Raw genomic sequence first — 22946 nt, 5'->3', positions numbered from 1 at the left:
CCTCCGTATCGGGGAAGAGAATACCCTCTTGGTGTAAGGGCAGGGTTATGGGTACAAGGCACCTTTGGGCTGGGTAACCACAAATGCAGTGAGAAGGTCATCCCATATGTGATCAATTGGACACTGTCGCATGATCTTAGCCTTCACCCTGTGGTCGCCACAGATTCGGATCTAGCCTGGGTTGTCAGGGGACTATGCCAAGCCACAGTGTAAGGTTGGGTACTTTTCCAATCCGTTATAATAGTGCGTTTTTTGCAGTGATCAGAGCTAGGTCATAAAATTGAGTGCCCATCTACAGTTTTTTAGGGAGTTTTGAAATACTAAATGCTGCTACATCCCACGACTCCACCCATGGCAAGTGAGTGACACTATTTCTTCCGACACTTCCCTACAGTACGAGCATCAACAGAAACAGTCACAAATCATGTGTTTGACATCCGCTATCAGCGAGTTACATCTGGAGCTTCTAACAGTGGCCACAGGGAAATTTGTGTATATATATATTTGGGGGAAAGATAAGCTCTATGTAGGACATTGGATACATTTAAACTGGGCATTTTGAGAAATCTTTTGGGGGTATTTAGGAGCCCTTGCTCACTCTTTTACACGAAGTACCCTATTGAATTCTTCCTCCCAGGACTCTCTCAGCATAAGGAGGGGAGTTTGGAAATGGGTGACCAGGGCCTTGGAAAGCCATCCTATATGTTTGTGTACTTCTCCCAGGGTGTGTGTGGATCAGTTGAGGAGTAATAGAGTCTGAGTCCCCCACCATCCCAGTGACCTGAGGGGGCGTAACGGATTGGGGGAATATAAATTACTAACACAGAACAACGCGCTTGATCACATGCACTTTGGCCTCTTTAAACTCATTAATACGATTAAGCAGCCGGACAGCAACATCTAAACCAGAGAGACTGAGGTTTGATGCACGTCCGTAAGCAGAAAACAACTAGCAGTCATCTCATGGAGCTGCAGCACATTGCACTGGGAGGGGGGATCCACGTTACCAGACCACAACAATTAACAGTGGTGTTGGTGAAGAGCAACACTTGGTAGGGGCCTTGCCAGTGTGGCTGCTGAACTGTGTTCCTCAGCCAGACCTGGGTGTAGATCCAGTCGCGGGCTGGCCAGGAACAGTTGGTAACTCAGGTAAGGGAGCTTTGATGGTTTAAAGGGAAACACTGTAGGTAAAAGAATAAACGTGTGGAAAGGAGCCAGAAAAGTTATTTTGATATCTTCACAATCAGAACCACTGTTGTATGACAAAATTAAAGCTGGTTATGACAATGGGCAGAGATTAAGTGCTTTGTGTAGACTCCAAGAACAGGAGTTATTAGTAGCAGCTTTAACAATTTTTCTTATTAACTTGTGTTACCACCCACTGGAGATGAGCAGATGTTCTAGCGTACAAAGGTAGAAGCATGGGGCAGGCTAGCAACCATAGGTCCAGAAGTCTAACTTAGGTAGTGAGTAGGGTGGCCACCTCACCTTATGTCATCATGGGCAGAATTTCTAGTACTCAACATTTAAAACAAATCAATTTGTTGAATGGAAGCAAAACGAACCATCACCCAGAATGTATAAGGCTCACAGACCTACTAACCCCAAACTGGAAATTGTGTTTGTAATGAGATTGAGTTAGGTGATCACCTTAGTAATGAGAAAAAGTTAGTTAATTACGCAACAACGTAACGTACAGCGCCACAACCGACACAGACTCCGCTGCCACAGAACTTCACTGCTGGCTCTCTTGCTGCGCCGACCAGCTTGCACCCCTCCGCCAAACAATGCCCTCTGAAGGCCGCCTGGTTCACCACAGAACTACATGAAGCCAGACGCCTAGAGAAAACCTGGCAAAACCACAGAAGCACGGAACCACAGGAGCGCCCTGAAGGAATACCACCAGCACATAGGAGAACCCAAACGGACCTTCATTAGAGACAAAGTCCAGACCAACGCGACGCAACTGTTCAACGTCATACATCAGTTCACAAAAACCCCCAGCGAAGCCTCTGATGTCACAACTTCCCAGGAACTCTGCGACAAGCTCAGCTGATACTTCAATCTGAATATCAAGAACCTCTACGACAATTTCAGAGAACAGACGCTGGACACCAGCCCCTCTCCCCCACGCCGCCGACAAACCAACCATCATGACCTGGAATCCTGCCACCGTCTAATACATCACCGCTACCATGAAGAAAACCCACTCAGGAGCCCCACTGGACCCCACCGCACATATTCCACAGGGCCACTGCCGCCATCGCACTAGAACTTGGACTGACCATCAACACCTCCTTCATGTCCGGCATCTTCCTAAACGATTGGAAGCGGGCAGAGGTTAAACCCCTCCTCAAGAAACCCACAGCCGAGCCAACGGACCTGAAAAACTACCGGCCCATCTGTCTCCTCCCTTACGCGGCCAAAGTCACTGAGGGACTTGTGAATGCCCAGCTGACCACCTTCATCGAAGAGAACTTCACCCTAAATGCCTCCCAGTCTGGATTCCGCAGCAACCACAGCACCGAGACTGCCCTCTTTGCCACCACCGACTACATCCGCAGGCTACTCTATCAGGGATACACCGCGGCCCTCATCCTTCTAGACCTCTCCGCAGCTTCGATACCGTTTCTCACCGCACTCTCGCAGCCAGACTTCACGACGCACGGATAAAAGGAACTGCGCACAACTAGATCCATTCCTTTCTCTCCGGCAGGACCCAGTGGAGCAGACTCCCTCCCTTCCTCTCCGAACCCACCGATATCAACTGCCGAGTACTCCAAGGATCATCGCTAAGCCCTACGCTCTAACATTTACATGCCCCCCCTCACCGCCATCATGAGACAGCATGTGCTCAGCATTGTATCCTACGCTGACGACACCCAGCTCATCCTCTCACTCATGAAGAATCCCAAAGACACCAGGCTCCGCTTCCAGGAAGGAATGAAGAACATGGCAGGTTGGATGAAAGACAGCTGTTTGAAGCTCAACTCAGAGAAGACCGAGGTCCTCATCCTTGGACCCTGCACCTCTGCCCTTGGGAATCCACCCACTCCTACAGACCATGCACGAAACCTTTGCATCATCCTCGACTCCTCCCTCTCCATGAACCGCCAGATCAACACTGTCGCTTCCACCAGTTTCAACTGCATGTGCATTCTCCGCAAAACCTTCAAATGGATCCCCCCCGACTGCAGAAAGACAGTCACCCACACACTCATAACTAGTAGACTGGACTACGACAACGCCCTATACGGCGGAATCAAGAGAGTCCTACTACACAAACTCCAGACCATCCAGAACGCAGCTGCCAGACCCGTCTTCGGAACGCCTCGTCAAGAACACATGACCCAACACCTACGGGACCTCCCCTGGCTCCGCATCGAGAGGAGGGTCACCTTCAAACTCCTCACCCATGACTACAAATCCCTCAACATCGGACCCAAATACCTCAACGAGAGAGAATCCTTCCACGTACCGAAGAGGAACCTCCGCTCGCCGACTTTGACTTGGCAGAGGTCCCCCGCATCCGCAGAAACAGAACAGGCGGGAGAGCCTTCTCCTACATCATAGCCAAGACCTGGAACGAGCTCCCCGTGATCATCAGACGCTCCCCTACCCTGCACACGTTCAGGAAAGACCTCAAGATATGGCTCTTCGACTGATCCGGAGCTGCCTCCCTCCCTCTCCCCCCCCCCCACCCCACCCCACCCACCTCCAGTGCCTTGAAACCCTAGCGGGTGAGTAGTGCACTTTATAAACCCCTGATTAACCTTGTATACACACGATCACAGAGGAATGTTTTTGCCTAATGCAATGAACTTCTTTAACTTTGACTTGAATGTCATCAGCAATGCTTTTCGGCACAGCTTGACAAACAAGACTCACAGCCATTCCAACTAATAACTGTAGGTTCTAGCATGGTGAGCTTGGTTAGGAATGCTAAATGTTTTGAGAAAAGAACTAGTAAATTGAGGAGTGGGAGAGTCCATGGTATACAATGAGGATCCATACACTACCCTATTTACTACTTGTTTTACAAAAGTAGTGCGGCTGGGCTGGGAGACAAGTGCAGCTCCTTGCAAATGACAAGCAGCTCTACAGCTTACACTGCAATAAAACATTACAGCTACTAGGAGTGGCTGTTGAACACTATGTCACAACTGCCTTCTAGATTTCTCCACACCCTTCTCCACTCAGGCATGGCACACGTTCACACCAGCTGTTTTCCGCCAAAAAATGTCTTATGTGCTAGAATAACATACCTACCAAGATACTTGTATTAAATACATACCCAAACTAATGGTAATGGAGTCTAATATACAAAGGGATCACAACCGTGTCCACTCTTTGGTACATTTTATTTCCAATGCCTTGGCATGGCAGCTACCTGAAGTCAGATGTATTGACTTACAATTCGGACAGGGCCAGGGTAGATATATTAGGTTAAAAAAAAAACAGGTAGATCATTTTATAATATACTAATGACTTTTCTTCAGTGGCAAAAACATTATTTTCCATGTAAGATTGTCTGCAGAGCTGACAACATAAGGAAGTACTGTACAAGGGTCCTGGAAATGTAAGAGTCCAGCTCGATGCAAAGACTATGTCAATGATGGGGTATTCCTTATTCATTCGCCTAGTCGTCCCAGGGTAGTTATCATAAAGTAAGAGCAAAGGTAGAAGTGGAAACTAATTTAAGCACAAGGTATTGCAGCAGACAAAAAACTGGGACGATTGATATAAATGTTGCAAACAGCTCTGCATCTACCTGTTATAGGACATGAGGACGCTTTTCATATCTTTGTATATATAGAATACACCCAGGCAGTGACAGGGCGGTTTGCTTCAGTCAAGGATAGTTAATTATAGAAAGTGAACATGAAGTTCATCAGAGGTAGAATTTATGAAGCTGGTACAAAGATTGGATAGCGCCTTCAGAGATCTTGTGCACTAGCGGTCATCGCCAATAGTAAATATTAAACCTTGTGCTTCTAGAAAATCAGAAACCCGTAATCCACTGCATAATAACAGAAGACTACAGTCTATTACAACACCCAAGACCACAGGCGCGGTACTCACAGAGAACTGTGGAAATGAAAGAGCGGCATTAGCGCTCATAAAAAGCAGAATACAATAACTGACCTGACATACTTTGACAGTACCTCAGGGAAACCTTCGTAGGTTATGGGCTCTACTTCATTGGGGTAGTACAGTAATATTTAAGAGATTTAAAAGTAAGTATTTCCAAAGTTCTGCAATGGAAGAAGCATCAAATAATTTACTACGGACATTCAACCAGCCCACTAGCCAGAACAATGGCAGTTACAGCTAAATATTTATTTATTCAGAGTTTTATATAGCGCGAACAAGATCTTTACAGATATCAGAGCGCTTCACAGAAAACAAGGGGTGAGGATAGCATGATACGAAGATAGCATATTAATTAAATATGGCTGAGCTATTAACGCATCAATGGGCTATTCCGATTGGAGTAGATTGAAGAAGGAATCAGAGGGCGCTTTCTTTCAGTAAATATGGGATTGAGTGGAATGGGTGCTGCCAGTCAAGATCAGCGTTCAGCTGTCAGTCAAGATTTTTGATGGTATCTTCAAATACTATAGGCGTCACAGCTGCTTTCATTGGACGGATACATGCGTATATCAGGTGGACCTGTGGCTAATAAAAAATTTCAAGTAAGAAGTTGAAGAAAAATCAATCATACGCACAAATACAACCGATTGGCTAAATGTAATGCCTGTAGTAGTTTTGTGTGCATGAGTAAATTAATGGGAAATAATGTGGCTGAATTAAGATATTATGATTGTTGATTTGCTGTAGCGCTAAACTAAAACAAAGTTACTTTTCTTTATTCTTTTAATATCCTTCAATAAATTGACTTTGAACATGAAAGTGCTATAAAGGATTAATATTATAAACATGCAGTATCACATCAATTTCCTATTGGTCAGGAATTCTACTTTCTTGAAACACGATATCGAAGTACTGCAAGGAAAAAATGTATAACAGTTCCCTTTTGTGGATTTTGTTTCACTTGGTTTATTTTCACATTTTGTTTTGCAAGCTCGTGGTGACGTCCAGACCGAAGAAGTGACTACTTCTGTCGTCCATCATGTGGAAACGCACACAGCTCTTACAGTGATTGCCTGAAGGTTCCCAGTCACTGCCCACTGACTGCTCAGCCAAGCGAATCCTGACCCAAATCACATTAACAACATAAAATAGCTATATCATGTATTTGTTTGAGTAGACTGGCTTTTTCCTAGCTTCAACAACATTGCACATTTACCATGTTATGCTGCGGACTCCAATATTTAATAAAGCATGTTAAGAAAAGTGGAAACTTCTATCATTCTGCTGTTTATCAACCAGTATATAGTTAATGCAAAACTCTTAATGTGGCACCACATCCTGTGTGTTTTTGTTAATATTTGTGTACCTTTTAATTTTATGTTTTGCTCATTTCATTGTAGCCACATGTTTTGGGGGTACAACCCGGGATAGTGCCAGGCCTGTTTTACGAGTAAGAGTCCATTCTGGAGGGTGTTTCGGCAGAGCCTAATCACAGCCTTCTGCTGACAATCCTCTCGTGCATACCCTTCGTGATGTGACATGGATATGGCTTGCAGATATGGCCTGCCAGGGGAGTGAAATGGAGGCCAATGGTATATGTACCAGGAAAGAGGGCACCATTTCACCACTCAACCAGTTCAATGGCACAACTTGACACTTCGCTCCAAACAATACAGGAACAGAGAATTAGATCTATGACATTTAGTAACTTCCGGGAGGGATAAACTGGATTAAACACCCATCAAAGGAGATGAAGGGCATACATGTGTGTATGTGAATACAGACCCCCGTACTCTCACTGCCCCGGGGTATAATGTAATTCACAAACTACCCAACACCAGCTGCTCTGCACCCAATTTGCCAGAGGTCTTTGAAACACACTAAGCAGTGATGAGCTGATACACTGCCTCCCCGTGATAGGCTGCTCGACATAGAAAGTTATCCAATTAGTGCTCACAAAGTTATCAGTGAAGATACTGATTGGTGATGCTCTGTGGGGTGATGGGTGCATGAGCTGTGATGCTCCGCTGCTGTTTAGAAGCAAGCTGAGTAAAGACAGACTGTAACATGGTGGAACCAAGGACGAGCTGTGCAATCTCAGTGACTTAGGGCCTGGTTTGGAGGTGTGGGAGTGGGGCGGCATGCCACCACCCCGCTCCCATACTGCCAAAGTTCACCGCCAACCGCCCGCGGGATTACAAGTTGTAATCAAGGCAGGCGGTCCTATGGCGGCTGGCCCACAGTGCTGCCTTTCAAAGGCTCATAGGAGAGCCTTAGAAAGGCAGCGCCGTGGGACCGCCACAGCTCGTTCCAGCACGGCATGGACTGCAGGAACTGGGGGTGCAGAAAGACAGGGGGCACATCATGGCCCCACCCCACGCATGCACCCCCTGTACACCGAAGCACCAATGGGGCCTGTAGAGCCCCCTTAGTGACCTCACTGCCACCCTTTTCATTGCAGGCTAACCACCATGAAAAGGAGGGCAGTGAGGAAACTCATAATATGCTTGGCAGTGCAGCAGCTGCATCGCCAGCATGTTATGGCCTCAGACCACTGCAAGACCAGCAAGGATCCCGGCGGTAGCAGTGGTCCTTTGGCGGTCCCACCACCATACTCTTAATATGGTGGGTGGACCGCCACCACAGGCTATTTTTCCACCCTAGAAGCTGAGCCCTAAACACATTCTGGACAGACTGCAACATTTGGGATCCGTCTTTCAAACAATAGGATCCATTAATGTAGTTAGCAAAATTAAAACCCCCTCACCCTTCACAACAAAAGCTTGGTAGTCTGAACCCTCACGTTGTCTTTTAAATGTGTATCCCTGGGGTACAACAAATTAATAAAAATGTTTGGCAACTTATGGCAAACTCAGTGTCCACATACTGCTATAAGGTGCTAGCAGCGTGGTATAGACTGATGAATGGTAGATCGATACCACTGACAAGAATTGAATTATTGCCTATTCAATTTAAAGTAAAGTGCTTCTCTTCATATGTGGTCCCTGAACTCTCCTTTCCTAGCACTGGTTTCAACGCTAAGACCTTCACTTTCCGTCATGGACTTCAGAGAGGACTTTCTGACACAGTGCGTAAAGGATTCTTTTTGCTTATCTTACGCTATTTACAGATCCAGTGTGGGCCAAAAAGCTAATAGCCAACTAATAGTAAATAATGACCCCAGTACAAAAGTTCAGCTGAATTAGCAAACCACATTATAGCCCCATATGTGTCAGGGAGCAAGTACACCGAGCAAGTCCATATGTCTATTTCTACTGTTTTATATTTCGTTTGTAGAATCCTTTAACAAAGCACTTTCGTAGCAAGGATTATAATTTGGTGTCTCACTCTTGCGGAAGGATCTGGTATGGAATGATGACCCTCTTTTTGAAAACCATTTTCAGGTGTACTGGGGGCTGTCTGACGTTTTTGAAACAAACATCCTCTGCAAGGCTCAAAAAGCTACTCCTCGTTTTCCACCCATGAAATCAACATTCTGTGGGCACAGGAATTGTCGGTGCATTTTGCTATGTTGTTATTGACGAGTTCTGTGTGACGGGTGTTGCCATGTAACTCGGCACTTAGCCAGAGCCCGATCCTCCAGAGCATCAAGGAGACTGGCTGTAATTACAAATGTTTCTAGTCCAGGAGCAGTAGCTGAAATTTTATCTCCTTCGAGGAACAAAAACAGATTACTTCAAATGGGGATTTCACTACCCTCTGAAGTGTATGGTTGTTCAAATTTCAGAGTTTTACTTTTGTTGACTGGCTCCAATTAACCAATGCTCTGTGCCGTATCGGTTTCTTCCTTCCATTAAACGTAAGGATGTTTCTGCTGCACTTTTTGTGTCTTTCAATGTGTTTGCTTACTTCTTTATTGGATGCAGCATAACCAAAACTGCCATCTTCACGCATTTTATCTTTGCTTATCTTCGTCAAACCAGCATTCTTTAAACTCTCCAATACTACCCGCAGTGTGGCGTCCTGACCAGCCAGCTCAGGATTCCACAGTCCGCACATTCAAAGTTCTTCCAAAACCGGTTGCCAGATGCGCTGGCAAACCACAGCGGTGGAGGCCAACTAAATGGCATTCTATGAAACTTAAATGCACTTAGAGGTATAATAAAGAAATAAGAGTTCCCAACTCAGGATGAAAGCCTGTCTGGGGGTAGGCAGAAAATAGATGTATGCAGTTGAAACAGTTGGCCTCCCCTAACTAGGCTGAGCATTTTGTTGATACTTTCAAATATTGATGCTAAGATCTCTTCTCTTGGGCCCACATACATGCGGGCCCATCCCCTGCTCTGGTGGCTGAATCTATGGAGGCCAACTATTCTGCGGATTCAACAGCTTCAGCCTATCTGGTTCCATGAGTCTGTTCAACTCTTTCATTCATTTCTTCCTAAGGTGTGGGTCATTTTTTTTTGTTGAAAATATTTTATTGAAGTCCTTAGTGACATCATTAATCATAACATAAAGGCACATTTAGCAAAAATCATAACAAATCAGCCAGAGGATACACGCCTCAATTAGCATTCATTTTGGATCTACAAAATCTTATAAACAATTAATCAAAATATGATCCCCAAATTTTTTCAAATTTTCTCACCCCCCATCCTCTGAGCATAGAATTGTTCGCTTTTTCTAACTCTTTATTTTCTGGAGCCATTCCTGCACCGAAGGAACCTGCTCTGAGCGCCAATTCTGCAGTAACAACGATCTAGCCACTGCCATTACAATATACACAAGTTTGCCAGCTGGTCTGGAAGCTTAAGCTCCGGATCGAAACCATACAACATTAATTTAACATTCAAGAAAATCATAATCTTGTAATGAGTTTGAAGAAAAACTAAAATTCCATCCCAAAATGCCTTAATTTTGGAGCAGTGGACCATTATGAGACCAGTTAGCTGGAGCATATTGTAAACATCTAAAGCAGTTAGATGGAGTATTAATGTACATTTTGGCAATAGCCGCCGGAGTGCGGTACAGAAGCCATTTACTGAAGAATAACATTCTGTGCCAATTGGCTCCCCTTAATACACTAAAATTTAATTTATTAATGGTCTTCCAAATATTGAGAGATAGCCCATAGTTTTCTTGTTCCCGCCATTTTTTAATTGCTTTGGAACTTAAATCCCCCTCCCTACTCTGTGCTAAACAGCGTTTCCAATCCCCGGGTTTCTTTACCCGTGAATCCACAAAAAGATCATTAGTCAATTGGGTAGGTTGACGAATCTGTGCTAGGTCCATTTTCCCCAGAGTTTTATAAATCAGATTATAAGAACCTATCAGCAAAAAATTCCCCTGAATTAAACGTGCCATCTCTTTCAGGGTTATCCAGGATTCATTCCTAACAATATCCATTAGCGTGGCAAACCCAGCCCGCCCCCAATTTTCAACTATCTCTGGTCCTATTTTAATCCCTATGAATGAAAATACACTAATCAGGGGAGTTATTAAATTAAAGAGGGGGAGAGAATATCTTTTAAGCATAACACAGCGTCTCTTAAAAAACCAGGTCAATGTCTTATAGCGAACAAATTTGGGTGATTTAAGTACCTGAAGGGGGGAGGGAATCTGAATCTCAAGGCAAATTAAATCAAAAAAGAAATTTATAAATAAATTATGGCCGTGAGTTTGGTTTTTGAATCTTGCCAGATGCTGTGCATTGTAATAATCTTTAAGATTTGGTAGGGAAAGACCTCCTTGCTCCGTGTCCTCATAGAGAGTCCCTATTGCGATTCGAGGCGTCTTTTTTGCCCAAACGAAAGCTGAGAACAAAGAAGGTGTGGGTCATGATGTGCTATCAGTGCTAATGAAAGAGCTCCCTTTTCAAATGTATCCTGTTAGTTTATCAGCGAATACTTCAGGAAATTCTGCACATATATCCCCTTTTCAACAAAACAAAAAAGCAGATTCCGCTTCAGGAGGGTCGAGTGCCTCTGACATACCCCTCAGGACCAATATAATTCCTCCAGAATGTACCCCGATTGACCATATGTTTTCTTGAAGGCACCACAATGAATCAGTGTCTAAGGCGAGAAGGGATGTCACAACTCAATCCACTAAATCCTCCCTCCAAGCAATTCAGATGGAACCTTAATCTAGTCCCGACAGAGCTCATGAAGGCGCCTTTTGAACCGATTCATAAGGCTTCCCTGCAAACGCTAACAATGAAACCAGCTTTCTTGGTGGTTATCACCTACCTGCGAAGGGTGAGCGAACTACAGGCGCTAACGCTACAAGAACCCTACATTCAAATTCACAATGATAGGGTGGTGATGAGAACGGACCCACACTTCATGCCAAAGGTGGTGTTGAGGTTTCACATCAACCAAACAGTTCAAATACCAAGTTTATTTCAAAAACCAACCACAAGCGCAGAGAGGGCACGCCACAATCTGGACGCTAGAAGGGCAGTAATGCACTACATAGAAAGAACAAAGGAACACAGGAAGACAAAACAGTTCTTTGTGTCCTTCGCAGCAGTTTCCTGGGTAAACCAGTAACAAAGGGGACCATCGCAAGATGGATCGCACAAACTATTCAATTCTGCCACAAACAAGCAGACAAAGAGCTAGCAGAGGGGGCGCGGGCCCACTCAACTAGGAAAAAGGGATCTACGATAGCCTTTCTGGCTAACACACCCATTCAAGACATTTGCCTGGCTTCAGTGCACACGTTCACTAAGCACTACTGTGTGGATATACAAATGAACAAGGAAGCACAAGTAGGACAAAAAGTGCTTCAACATATATTCAACAGCCAACGCTCATCTTCCACCCAGCCGCCACAAAAGCAACAAACCGCCACAAAGTCTATGCACAGCATAGTGAATCCAGAAAGATTCACGCTGCAAAACGAATAGTTTCTTACCTGTCGGTGTAGTTTTGCAGCTTGAAGATCTTTCTGGATTCACTAGCGAACCCACCCACCTCCGCCAGAAAGATGAGGCTGGAGAATCAGGTGGTAAAAGACAAGGTCAATACTGAAACAGATACCCTGAACGACAAAGCGGATTAAATACTTACTGGAACATTGCCAAGGATTCGCAAAAACACAAAACGAAAAAAAAGAAAAAAAGAATCCGAAGATGGCGCCCAAGGGTGGGAGCTTCAGCAGGAAGCGTTCCGATGTCACGGAAGGACACCAAAAGGTGGGACGTCGACGCCCACCTAGGCTATGGAAAAAAAAAAGAAAAGACTACGATTCCGGACCCAACCACTAGACCGCGGAATAATGCACAGCATAGTGAATCCAGAAAGATTCACGCTGCAAAACTATCTATTGCATGTACTTAACTGCTATATTTTCATCATTCTCTTGATGTCTCTCACTGCATAGACTGCTAGCTCAATGGGTCTTTTGCATTTCTCAACAGTTTGCTAATTAAACCCGGTGTCCCCATTCACATATATTAGATAGGCATCCAAGTACAGCTGTGTAGCTCAACACCTCGTTTTTTTCATTGCAAGTGGCCAACATATCTTTACCTCCCAAAAAGTAGAATGATTTTCCCTACAAATGTTTCCCCCACTTTTCTAATGGTTACCTGGCTTACATCTTCTCGTTAACCTTCACCCCCCTTCATCTTGTGGTTCTGCCAGGCTTTTGTACACCTTTCTACCTTCTATCCAGTCTGCGTAGAAACACATGTTCTTTGAGCAAAGGGTTGAATTCCTACCTCCCCACAGCATTATGGTATGACTCAGTTTTGCCTGACCCCCCCCCCCACCCCGTAAAATTGGTTCACCCGTCACATCCAATAACAGAAGAGGTTGGTATATGCTGGCAGTCGCCATAATGTATACATAATATAAATTACACTACCGCAATTAATACTAATAATCCAATGCACATGTGGGAGTTCAAAGTTAAAACCCTATGAGGTAATTGGTCCTGCTGCTGACAAATAACCCTAATAACAAATATTTATCACAGTATGGAGGAAAGTAAAATAGTGCTGTAGTGGCTGCACACATAGTCAGTTTTTGATGGCAGAGCACTTCACCTTACTAGACAGTCCTTCTTCAGTGTTGCCATTCTATATTCCTTACCCAGGCTGCGGAGGAGAATAGAGGAGGGAGGCAGGAGCCAGGTGGCACTGAAGAGAGGACACAGTCCAGGGAATGTACTCTGACAACAGCAGTCTTTAGATCAATATTCTGACACCAGTTGCCCAGCACACTCAAGGAAATTGGTTTGCTTTCAGAAAGTGTCTCATGTACACAGTCAGAAGTAGCTCAGGGATACACTGTGGAGTAGGAGGCTATTGCAAAGCTGTGAGGCGCGGCATGCACAACCTCAAACAATTACTTGAACAAGAGAACTGTCTCATTTTAATATTATGTCTTAACTTATTTTGGAAGCTCAGTATTTAAGGTTTCACATGGTTGGAAATGCATAGTTTACCAAAATGAATTGAATTTTAAGAATCACCAACCTGTTTTTTGTACTTTTAGAAAGAGAAATTTTATTCAGCGAAAAATATATGTTATTAATATTTATGAAATGCACTTTATGTTTAGGATTGACCAAATAAAGTTGCTGTTGACTTGAAGAGCTACCTCTCACACCAGAAGCTCGTGCCACATTGCGAATATCAGCATAAGGTGAATGGTATAGTTTGCACCTATCTGGCTGACAAGTTCACATAAGCTTATGGTCCCCAATGGTACAACAGATGAAGGTAGGATGAGAGGGGCGTCCTAAACAATTGTGCATAGTCTCTCTAGTGTAAAGAATGCCACGTGACACATGCTGCGTACAGTGAATATCAGCATTTAACAAACCGAACCTGGCCACACATAATTAAAAGCCTATACACAGCAGATGGTAATGCGATTAAATAATGTAATGAATATAGACAAGTGTAGGGTACCACCAAGTACTGTTTCTGACATGTCAACAGTATCCGAATCCTCATTTATCACTTCTGGATAGATCAAGTAAATGTCTAGGTATCTCTCAATGGCGGTAGGCCTAAAATCTACCTCTCTATGTTTGGGCGTAACAAATACAACCTTGCATGTTTACAAATATGCTCTTTAAGGTTTTCTGATTTTTTTTTAACAAAACGACAGCATTTGAGCAAAACACGCATCTGCCTGATATGACGACTCTGAAGTTTGTCACGGCTTGGAGCAACCTAGCTAATACGGTAAGGCAAATACTCAGTTTGAAAGGTCGAAAAACATGCTTTTTCTAAATGCTAAACCGAAACTGGATTGTACAAAGGGACATGCAGATGGAGGTGGGAAAGCCAATAATTTAACAGGTCCAGCCAGAGCCGAGCCTGGGGTCTGGCTCGGCTCTTACAGCCCGTACACGATCTGAGCACTGAAAATGTTTGCCATGTAAATCATACAACAAACATCTAACATATGATAAAGTCTCTTCAAAATTCAAAAAACTGTACTTCTCTACTATGCGGAAACTTTGGCATTGATACGTCCCATTATAGCACAGTGAAGTACTTATTAAAATTGATAGTTTTTAAACATGAACCATCAGTGAACTAAGAAGCAAGACATGTAAACCCTGTACATGGCAAGATTATTGTAGAGCAACATTATGGTCTATTGAATCAAACAACATATTTGAAACTTCTTTCATTAGTGATAAAAAAAAAGTAATTTTGGTAAAATAATGCATGTCTTTAAGATCACACAGTCTGAGCGGCGAAGCCGTGTTTAGCCAGTTTTCCTGGTTTATTTTGTACAAATCAGCCCGTAAATGGGTATCTATATGTCTTTATTTATGTTAACGCTTTGTTTTTAATTGCTTGTGCATTTTACTAGTTTTTGTAATAGGGTGAACTCGACTGAAGATATTGGAGCGCTTTAAATGAACATTAGTCATAATACACAAGGTCACTCATTTTTATAAAACCCTGAGATTAAGTGATTTGCCCAGAATTACTGGATGTAGGCCATCACCGAAACTCAAACTTGGTTCCCTAGTTTCACAGTCGGCAGCTATGGCCATAATGCCACATCCTGGGTAGAGTGAGGGTGGCCAGGGTAGGACTGGTCTAAGGGGCAGTTAGTCAGTGCCCGGAGGGCTGGTTTCATAGATCAGTGTGTGGGATTTTTTAGGGCTGTTTGTGGCTCTTTTTTTTGTCTGTTGAGCCGATTTTTACTGCTAGTTTTTCTGATATTGTTCCAAACATTCGGGCTGGACTGTTCCCATGAGGCACAGGGTCAGACTGATTTGCATATGGCCATGTCTAAACTGGGGTGGCGGAGTGGGCTAAAGAACGGTGATGGATTAAACCCAGATCTTTTGACTGGGTGTGAGTGTTTGATTGGTTCAGATACTCCGTCCATCACCGCCCCCTTTTGTACCATTGTTCCAAACATTGCCTGCTGCAAGTACAAATGCATGCAGTCTCCTATAACTTGCAAAACACGTATAAAATTTGTCTTTACAAGTTTAAAACTGCCCTGATTTTCACGTGGGCCACCTCTTTTTTTTTTAGCTATCAGATTCGCAAATGGGGGAACTTTCATTTAGTGCCGAGTACTGTTTTCTGTCCCAGCCCAACCGGACCCTGAGGGTGGCGGATATAATCCTCATGAAAGTTCAGCTAGCTTTGGACAAGTTGAGCCAGAGCCAGGCTTCAGGCTCAGCCTGGCTCGAGCTTTCAGTGGCTTGCCCACCTCTACATGCAGAGAGGATGAGTACACATTTGCCATTTGCAAGCGACTTAAGACATAGGCCTGCAAAGGGGTTGAGCCCGAAGCATGTAGCGACCAACAACAACAACAACACACACACACACACACACACACACACACACTCTATAAGAATATTAAATATTTGAACACATTATATCTTAAATACAAAAAACATTGGCAGCTATTTGTACTACATTACATGGATCTCACTTGATGAAACCGTGCTGCTGCAAAAAAAAAAAAAAATGAAGGGGCTAATGAATGTTTAGTCAAGCCAATTAAATGATGCGGATTATAAAAAAAATGGCTTTACCATTACTCCGATATTAGAATGTGGTCAATAATTCAGAATCTTGGCCATCACCGACATCATTTTCCACCACTTTGTGGCACTGCTCACACCATTAGGGAACTTTTCCAAGAATTCTTCGCAAACTGGGAGTTACCAGCATTAATAGACTTGACCAATATTGCACCTTCGCTGATAGCTTATTCCAATTATGTGGGGCTTTTGCAAACGCATTGGTTAGGAATAATACATCACCCTCCTTATTTCATTACCTCCGTAAGTGAAATGCTTACGAAATACAAACCACAGTCACTCCTCTTTATACAGAAAAGATCTCCGGTTTAATGTTTTCCTGATAAATAGACTTATTTTTAAAAACTTGCTGGTACACAGAAAGGTCCTTAGGTGGAATATGCACTTTCAAACAGTGATTAGCGCCAGGGTGAGCTGGGAACCCAAAGCAGTGCAGAATCGGCCCCCACCCTTCCAGCCTCCCGGCAAACGCCCGATGCCCACTAGGGCCAGTCCGGCCCAAATTAGCGCAGTCTCTTAACACTCGCTTCTGCATTCATCAACGAGCTCTTCCCTTCATCTTTTTCCTCTTCATAGCTTTCCATTCCCCTTCCTGGGTTGAAAGGCTGTTGAAGAGCTCCTTCACCTTCCTCTTCCTCTCTGCATCCCTGCAAAGGCAATCATTTTATTTTAATTCCTATACATGGACAAAAACGCAAACCATTTTAAGACATCATCCTTTCTTATAGGAATAAACATATTAATGCCAACTGTGCCGCAGTGATTGCTTTGCATAACATGCCATCTAGTGTTGGGTTCGGATGTTTGCACTTTGTTTTTGTTCGAAGAAGTTTTTTCCAGTCACAAGGTAGGCGATTCCTCCTTTCGGTGATAGTGCACATGGGCATCAACTTCATTGTTATATTGTTTGCCGCAGAGCATGATAATGGAGTTAAGAATAGTAAGAGATGTCCATGTATATATGTATCTAAGTAAGATGTTACTGCAACAGGTATAGGAACTCGGGGAGGCAGGTGGGCGCAAGTGAATCTACAGCTCTACCTGCCAAGAACAGATGCATTCTGGGTAAGTAGCATTTTCCATTCAAGGCATGTGAGCTGTAGATCACATGTTTTGCATAGACTATACAGCAGTTATCTCCCAAAGTGGTGGCTAACCCATAGCTGTTGCAGTGGTCTGAAATAGTATACGTAAAACTGCTTGGCCCACACTAGCTTGCTGTCTTGCTAACACATCTACACAATAGTGTTTTGTGAATGTGTGAGGTGTAGACCATGTTGTAGCTTTGCAGATGTCATCTATAGGTATATTTCCTAAGAATGCCATAGAAGCCCCTAGCCTGCATGTGGAGTGCACTTTAGGGGGAATTGTCAATATTCGTTTTGCTTTTGTATAGCATGTCTGAATCCATTTTACTATCCACCTTGCAATACCTGATTTTATGTGGTGGAGCAAAAGCCACAAATAGCGGTTTTGTATTACGGAAAGTTTTTGTCCTTTCTATATTGTAAAGTAGTGTTCTTCTCACATCTAAGGTGTGTAAAGCACGTTCTGCTACAGAATCTGGTTGAGGGAAGAACACAGGCAACTCAACAGATTGATTGATATGGAAATAATGACCTTGGGTAGGAACTTAGGGTTGGTCCGAAGAACCACTTTGTTTTGGTGTATTTGTAAAAATGGTTCTTCTCTGGTTAGTGCCTGAATCTCACCTACTCTCCTCAGTGATGTGATAGCTATGAGGAAAGCTAGCTTCCAAGTGAGAAATTGCAGTTCATATCTATGCAATGGCTCAAAAGGTGGACCCATTAGTCTGGTGAGGACAATGTTGAGATTCCACACATGAGCAGGTGAAAGTCTTGGGGGAAGGATTCTTTTAAGTCCCTCCATAAATGATAGGCACTCTGAAGAGAGACAGAAGTTGTCTGTTCTGTAGGTATGCAGCTATTGCAGCAAGATGTAAGCGTATGGATGTGAACGCTAAATTGGAAAGCTGCAGATGTAACAGCAAATTATATTTTAAGCTGAAACATTAAGCGGGTTGATTTTATTATTATTACAGTAGACCACAAACCGCTTCCACTTTGCTGCATAGCATGCTCTTGTGGTAGGACGTCTAGCCTCTTTGATAATGTTCATGCAGTCTGGTGGGAGATGAAGGTAGCCAAACTTTAAGATTTCAGGTGCCAGATCGAAAGGTTGAGATGAATGGGATCTGGATGTCTTATCTCTCCATGGCTCTGAGTGAGGAGATTGGGAGTGAGATGTAGTTTTTGGTGAGGAACTACTGAGAGCTCCAACAGGGTTGTGAACCAGGGTTGATGAGCCATGTGGGAGCAACTAGGATTAGAGTCAGGGACGCCAGTCTTAGCTTCCGAACCACTGATGGAATGAGTGGGAGAAGCGTAAAAGCGTAGGCAAATATCCCTGACCAATTCATCCACAGTGCATTGCCTCTGGACAATGGGTGTGGAAACCGGGATAAGAAGCTTGGGCATTTTGTGTTTAGGTTTGTGGCGAACAGATCTATGTCTGGAAAACCCCACTTTTGAAAGAATGGGAGGAGAACATGAGGGTGGAATTCCCTTTCATGGACCTGTTGTCTTTGACTGAGCAGATCCGCAATCTGATTGTTTACTCCTGGAAGGTGGTCTGCAAGGAGATGATTTATAGCCCATTTCCAGATGGTCTGTGCTAGTTGTGACAGCTGGAGAGTGTCCCTCCCTGTTTTTGTATGTAGTGCATTGCTGTCATGTTGTCTGTATGAATCAGGACAGCTTTGCCTACTAGATGAACTTGAAAAGCTTCGAGCGCTAGAAAAATTGCTAGCAGCTCTAGATGATTTATGTGAAGCTGCTTTTGCTGCAGGCTCCACATGCCCTGAATTGTATATGTCTGGAGAAGAGCTCCCCAACCAGTGAGCAATGAGTCTGCTGTTAGCACTACCTGTGGGACCGGGTTGTTGAAGAGCCGCCCTTTTGAAAGGTTTTGTGTATTCCACCACTGCAGAGAGCGATGGGTATGGCACTCTACCAACACTAGATCTGATAACAGACCCCGAGCCTGGTTTCACCGACGTGCTAAGTAATCCTGGAGGGGTCGCATTTGAAGTCTTGCGTAAGGGACTATTAGGATGCAAGACACCATCATCCCTAGCAACTGCATGAACACTCGAGCTGGCAATGAGTCTTGAGGCTATAACTGACAGAGTAGAGTCTGCATGTTGCAGTGTTGGCTGGATTGGGGTAGGCCAGAGCTTTTTGCGCATCTATCGTGGCTCCCAGATACACCTGTGTGTTGGATGGTTGGAGATGGGACTTAGACCGATTCACTGTGAATCCAAGATCATGGAGCAACTGCACTGTTTTGTGAGTGTGACATAGACATCTTTGTTGCTAGCTGGCTTTATAAGCCAGTCGCCTAAGTATGGGAAGACGTGAATGCATTTTCTTCGTGGATGAGCTGCAACTACTGCCAGACATTTGGTGAAAACCCTGGTTGCGATAGTTACCCCGAATGGGAGCACCCTGAACTGATAATGCTGGCCTGCTACTACAAACCTGAGGTATTTGCGGTGAGCAGGGTGTATTGGGATAGGGAAATAGGCGTCCTCTAAGTCCAGAGTGGACAGAAAGTCGCCTTGTTGAAGGAGGAGGAGCACTTGTTGGCGTGTCACCATGTGAAAGTGGTCTGACTGAATCTATAGATTTAGTTCTCAGAGGTCTAGTATAGGCCTGAGAGAGCCGTCCTTCTTGGGAATTAAGATGTACAGGGAGTATACCCCGGCCCCTTGATATTGTAATGGGACTAGTTCTATAACACCTTTTTCTAACAGAGAGAGAACTTCTTGCTTCAGAAGGGTGAGATGCTCGTGACATTGCGTGTGATCTTGGGAGAATGTTTGGGGGAGAGTCTATAAATTCCAGGCAGTAACCATATTGGATAATTCTTAGAACCCATTTGACTGAGGTGAATGTGTTACAGACAGGGAGAAATTGGGAGAGATGTCCCCCGACTGGAGTGTAATGATGGGGTGGTAGCGAAAGGAAGTCACTGCTTGTTAATTTGCAGGGGAAGAGTGGGTGGATTTGCCTCTGCATCTTCCCTTACCATTGTTTCTACTAAAATAGCCTCTTGATGAGGGCGATTGATTGTTGCCCTTGTAAGAGGAGGAGGGAGTCTCTGTGAATATATTCTTGGAGCCACCCCTGTAAAAGGAGCGACGAAAGGGACCCCTATTTGAATGTAACTGCAAATCCCCCATGGACTTTAAGACCTCGGTGTCTTTTTTCATTTTTGCCAGCGAGGTGTCAACTGCTGGGACAAAGAGGTGTCCTTTGTCAAATGGTTGGTTGAGAAGAGAGGCTTGCACCTCAGGTTTGAATCCTGAGATTCTCAACCAAGCATGCCTGCGTAGCAGTACGTTTGTGTTTACTGCACGGGCTGCTGGCACACCTGATGAAGGTATTGGTGATTAGTTTACCCTCCTGGATAAGATCATTAACCTTAGATTTATGCTCATTGGGCAGAAACTGCAGGAGCTTTTTTAACTCATCATAATGAGCCCTATCATATCGAGCTAACAAAGCTTGAGCATTAGCAATGCACCAATGATGTGCTGCTTGCGACACTACTCTTTTGCCGGAGGCATCAATTAACTTGGACTCCTTATTAGGAGGAGGGGCCTAACCTATGGTCTGTGAGTTGGCTATCTTGCGAGCGTTGGAAACAACAAGAGAGTCTAATGGCAGCTGACCCTTGATGTAGGCGGGGTCAGTAGGTGCAGGTTTATACTTTTTCTCCACCCTAGGTGTGATGAGTCCTGCCCTCACAAGATCTTTAAAGATCTCATCTGCGTGCTTTGCTTCAACATCCCTTTAAGCATTGGCCGTGTATGAGTTGCTGAGAGAAACTTAGGGTCTTGAAGAGGAAATCCTCTTCTAAAGCCTCCTTATGCAGCTCCACCCCATGATACTGAGCAGCCTTGTTAAGTAACTCAATGTATTCTATATTGTCGTCCGGTGGGGAGGGTCTGGACAGATATAAATCAGGGTCATTATCCGTGTTTGGTCAGTGTCATAGTCATCTCATGGGTCACTATCCTGTGGCCTATTCTCATCCCCATCCCCTTCATCCTGTGGGTCAGGTGATGGTGAATTTGTGGGTGTGATGAGTACGTTGGGATCAGTGGGCGAATGATTGGAATGTAAGGTAGTGAAGGGTTAGTACCCAATTTTTCTCTTCAGAGGAATGTGGTAATCCTCCTGTAGGCCCGATTTCCGTTTTTCAGGCAATTTAGCATGGATATGTCCAGTGTCTGGGTGTATAACAAGCTCTTTTTGTTTTGGATCTGAAGGAGGAACGTCGGACCGAGGATCTTTTCGTGAATTCTTTTTCTCTTTGGTCACCATTTTCAGTGTCTAAAGTTTCGGTTCTGAACCCTTCGGCTCAGAAGGTTTGCTCTTCAATAACAGTGGAATAGTGACTAAGACATGCTTCAGTTTCAAGGCTGAAGATTTCGGCTCTGCACCGGCATGAGACCACTCAAGCCCGGGCCAGAATGCTTTTCTTTGTGTTTCGGTGCCGGGCCCGATAGTGGGGCGCCCAAAACTTTTCCTCAGTGCCGACCTTGGCTCGTAGGCAGAGGAAGGACCGGATCCTTTTTGGTTTTGTGTTGCTGTTGCAAGGGGGCTTTTGCACTCACGTTATGCTGACCTGGTGTAACTTGCTCCTCTTCTTCCATGTCGGAGTCGGCCTCGGACACGGAGGATTGTTGTGCTTACTCGGCTCCTTGAGCATATAGTTCTTCTGTATCAGATTCTTTGCCAAAGATGTCCGGTACGGAGCCGCCGTGTTGTTGCATCTCGTGACGTCGAGCCCAACGGTCACGAAGCGTCATCTTCGATCGAAACGATTGGCACGCATCGCAGTCCTTCTCTTCATGTTCCAGGGATAAACAGAGGTTGCACACTTAGTGCAAGCCGGTGCGTGGAAACTTAGCTTAGCGTAACACCCTGGACAAAGCTTGAATGGAGTCTGTTCCATCGACTGCTAGTGAGCCCCGCTTGGGTAGGCCCAACGGCCCTCAACGAGTTTTCCAATCAAAGGTCTTTGAGTCGGGACGTTAAGTTGAGAATGGGAAACGCGATCGAGATACAATACCGTCGAGGGTAGTGGATTGCGCGTTGAAGGGAACCCAAGAAACGGTGCCGAACCGGAGGGCAGCAATTCACATCCGAACCCGAATCAATCTAACAATGGAGTCGATGCCCATGCGCACTATCACCGAAAGGAGGCGTTGTCTACCTTGTGACACGAAAAGACTTCCTCGAACAAAAACAAAGTGCAAACATCTGGACCCAACACTAGATGGCAAGCTATGCAAAGCATGTGACCTACCGTTCACATGCCTCAAACCTACCTTTTCGACAATATAGTAAGCACAGTCACTTAAACTATGAACTACTCAACCGCTCTCTTACCTTTCAGAAATTTCTTAAATACTTGTGTTTTCTCTAACTAGGTCTCTTTTTCCATTGATCACAGATACTGCCTAGATGCCTCCAGGTATAAGTTGCGCTTTATAAAACTTGCTCAATATCAATATCAATGAACAGAAATCCCATTACCTTTCCATGACTTCTGAAATTTGCTGTCGTGCTAGGAACTGACTGTCTTTCCGGATTTCTCGCACAGCTCCTTTAAATTCACGTTTGTGTTTGTGAATCAATCTCTTCCTTTCACGCTCTTCTCGGCTGCTTCCTTGTTTTTTAGTGAAGTCTAGGCTGAAATTACAGCAACAGAGTAAACAAAAAGATTAAACAATGGCAAAGCAGAACCAGATGTCA

The 22946-nt window shown here is 44.4% G+C and overlaps 2 protein-coding genes across 2 annotated transcripts in view; one reads left to right on the top strand and one right to left on the bottom strand.

The window, feature by feature from the left end:
• Positions 1–6358, top strand: part of LOC144821471 (vimentin-like) — a 93886-nt gene extending 87528 nt beyond the window's left edge. Inside the window, exon 3 of the mRNA XM_078678550.1 lies at positions 6086–6358. Within this exon, the coding sequence (XP_078534676.1) occupies positions 6086–6171 (86 nt within the window). The 3' untranslated portion in view covers positions 6172–6358. The remainder of the gene's footprint in view (positions 1–6085) is intronic.
• Positions 6359–16383: 10025 nt separating this feature from the next.
• NOP14 (NOP14 nucleolar protein) overlaps positions 16384–22946 on the bottom strand; it is a 185084-nt gene continuing 178521 nt past the window's right edge. Inside the window, exons 17-18 of the mRNA XM_078678549.1 lie at positions 22728–22883; positions 16384–16745 (exon numbers count right to left, since the gene is read on the bottom strand). Coding sequence (XP_078534675.1) covers positions 16637–16745; positions 22728–22883 — 265 coding nt within the window. The 3' untranslated portion in view covers positions 16384–16636. The remainder of the gene's footprint in view (positions 16746–22727; positions 22884–22946) is intronic.

Source organism: Lissotriton helveticus, chromosome 2_2, assembly GCF_964261635.1.
Source record: "Lissotriton helveticus chromosome 2_2, aLisHel1.1, whole genome shotgun sequence".
Classification (NCBI taxonomy): Eukaryota; Metazoa; Chordata; class Amphibia; order Caudata; family Salamandridae; genus Lissotriton; species Lissotriton helveticus.
The sequence above is the reverse complement of the archived record's forward strand: the minus strand, read 5'-3'. Positions and strand labels throughout refer to the sequence as shown.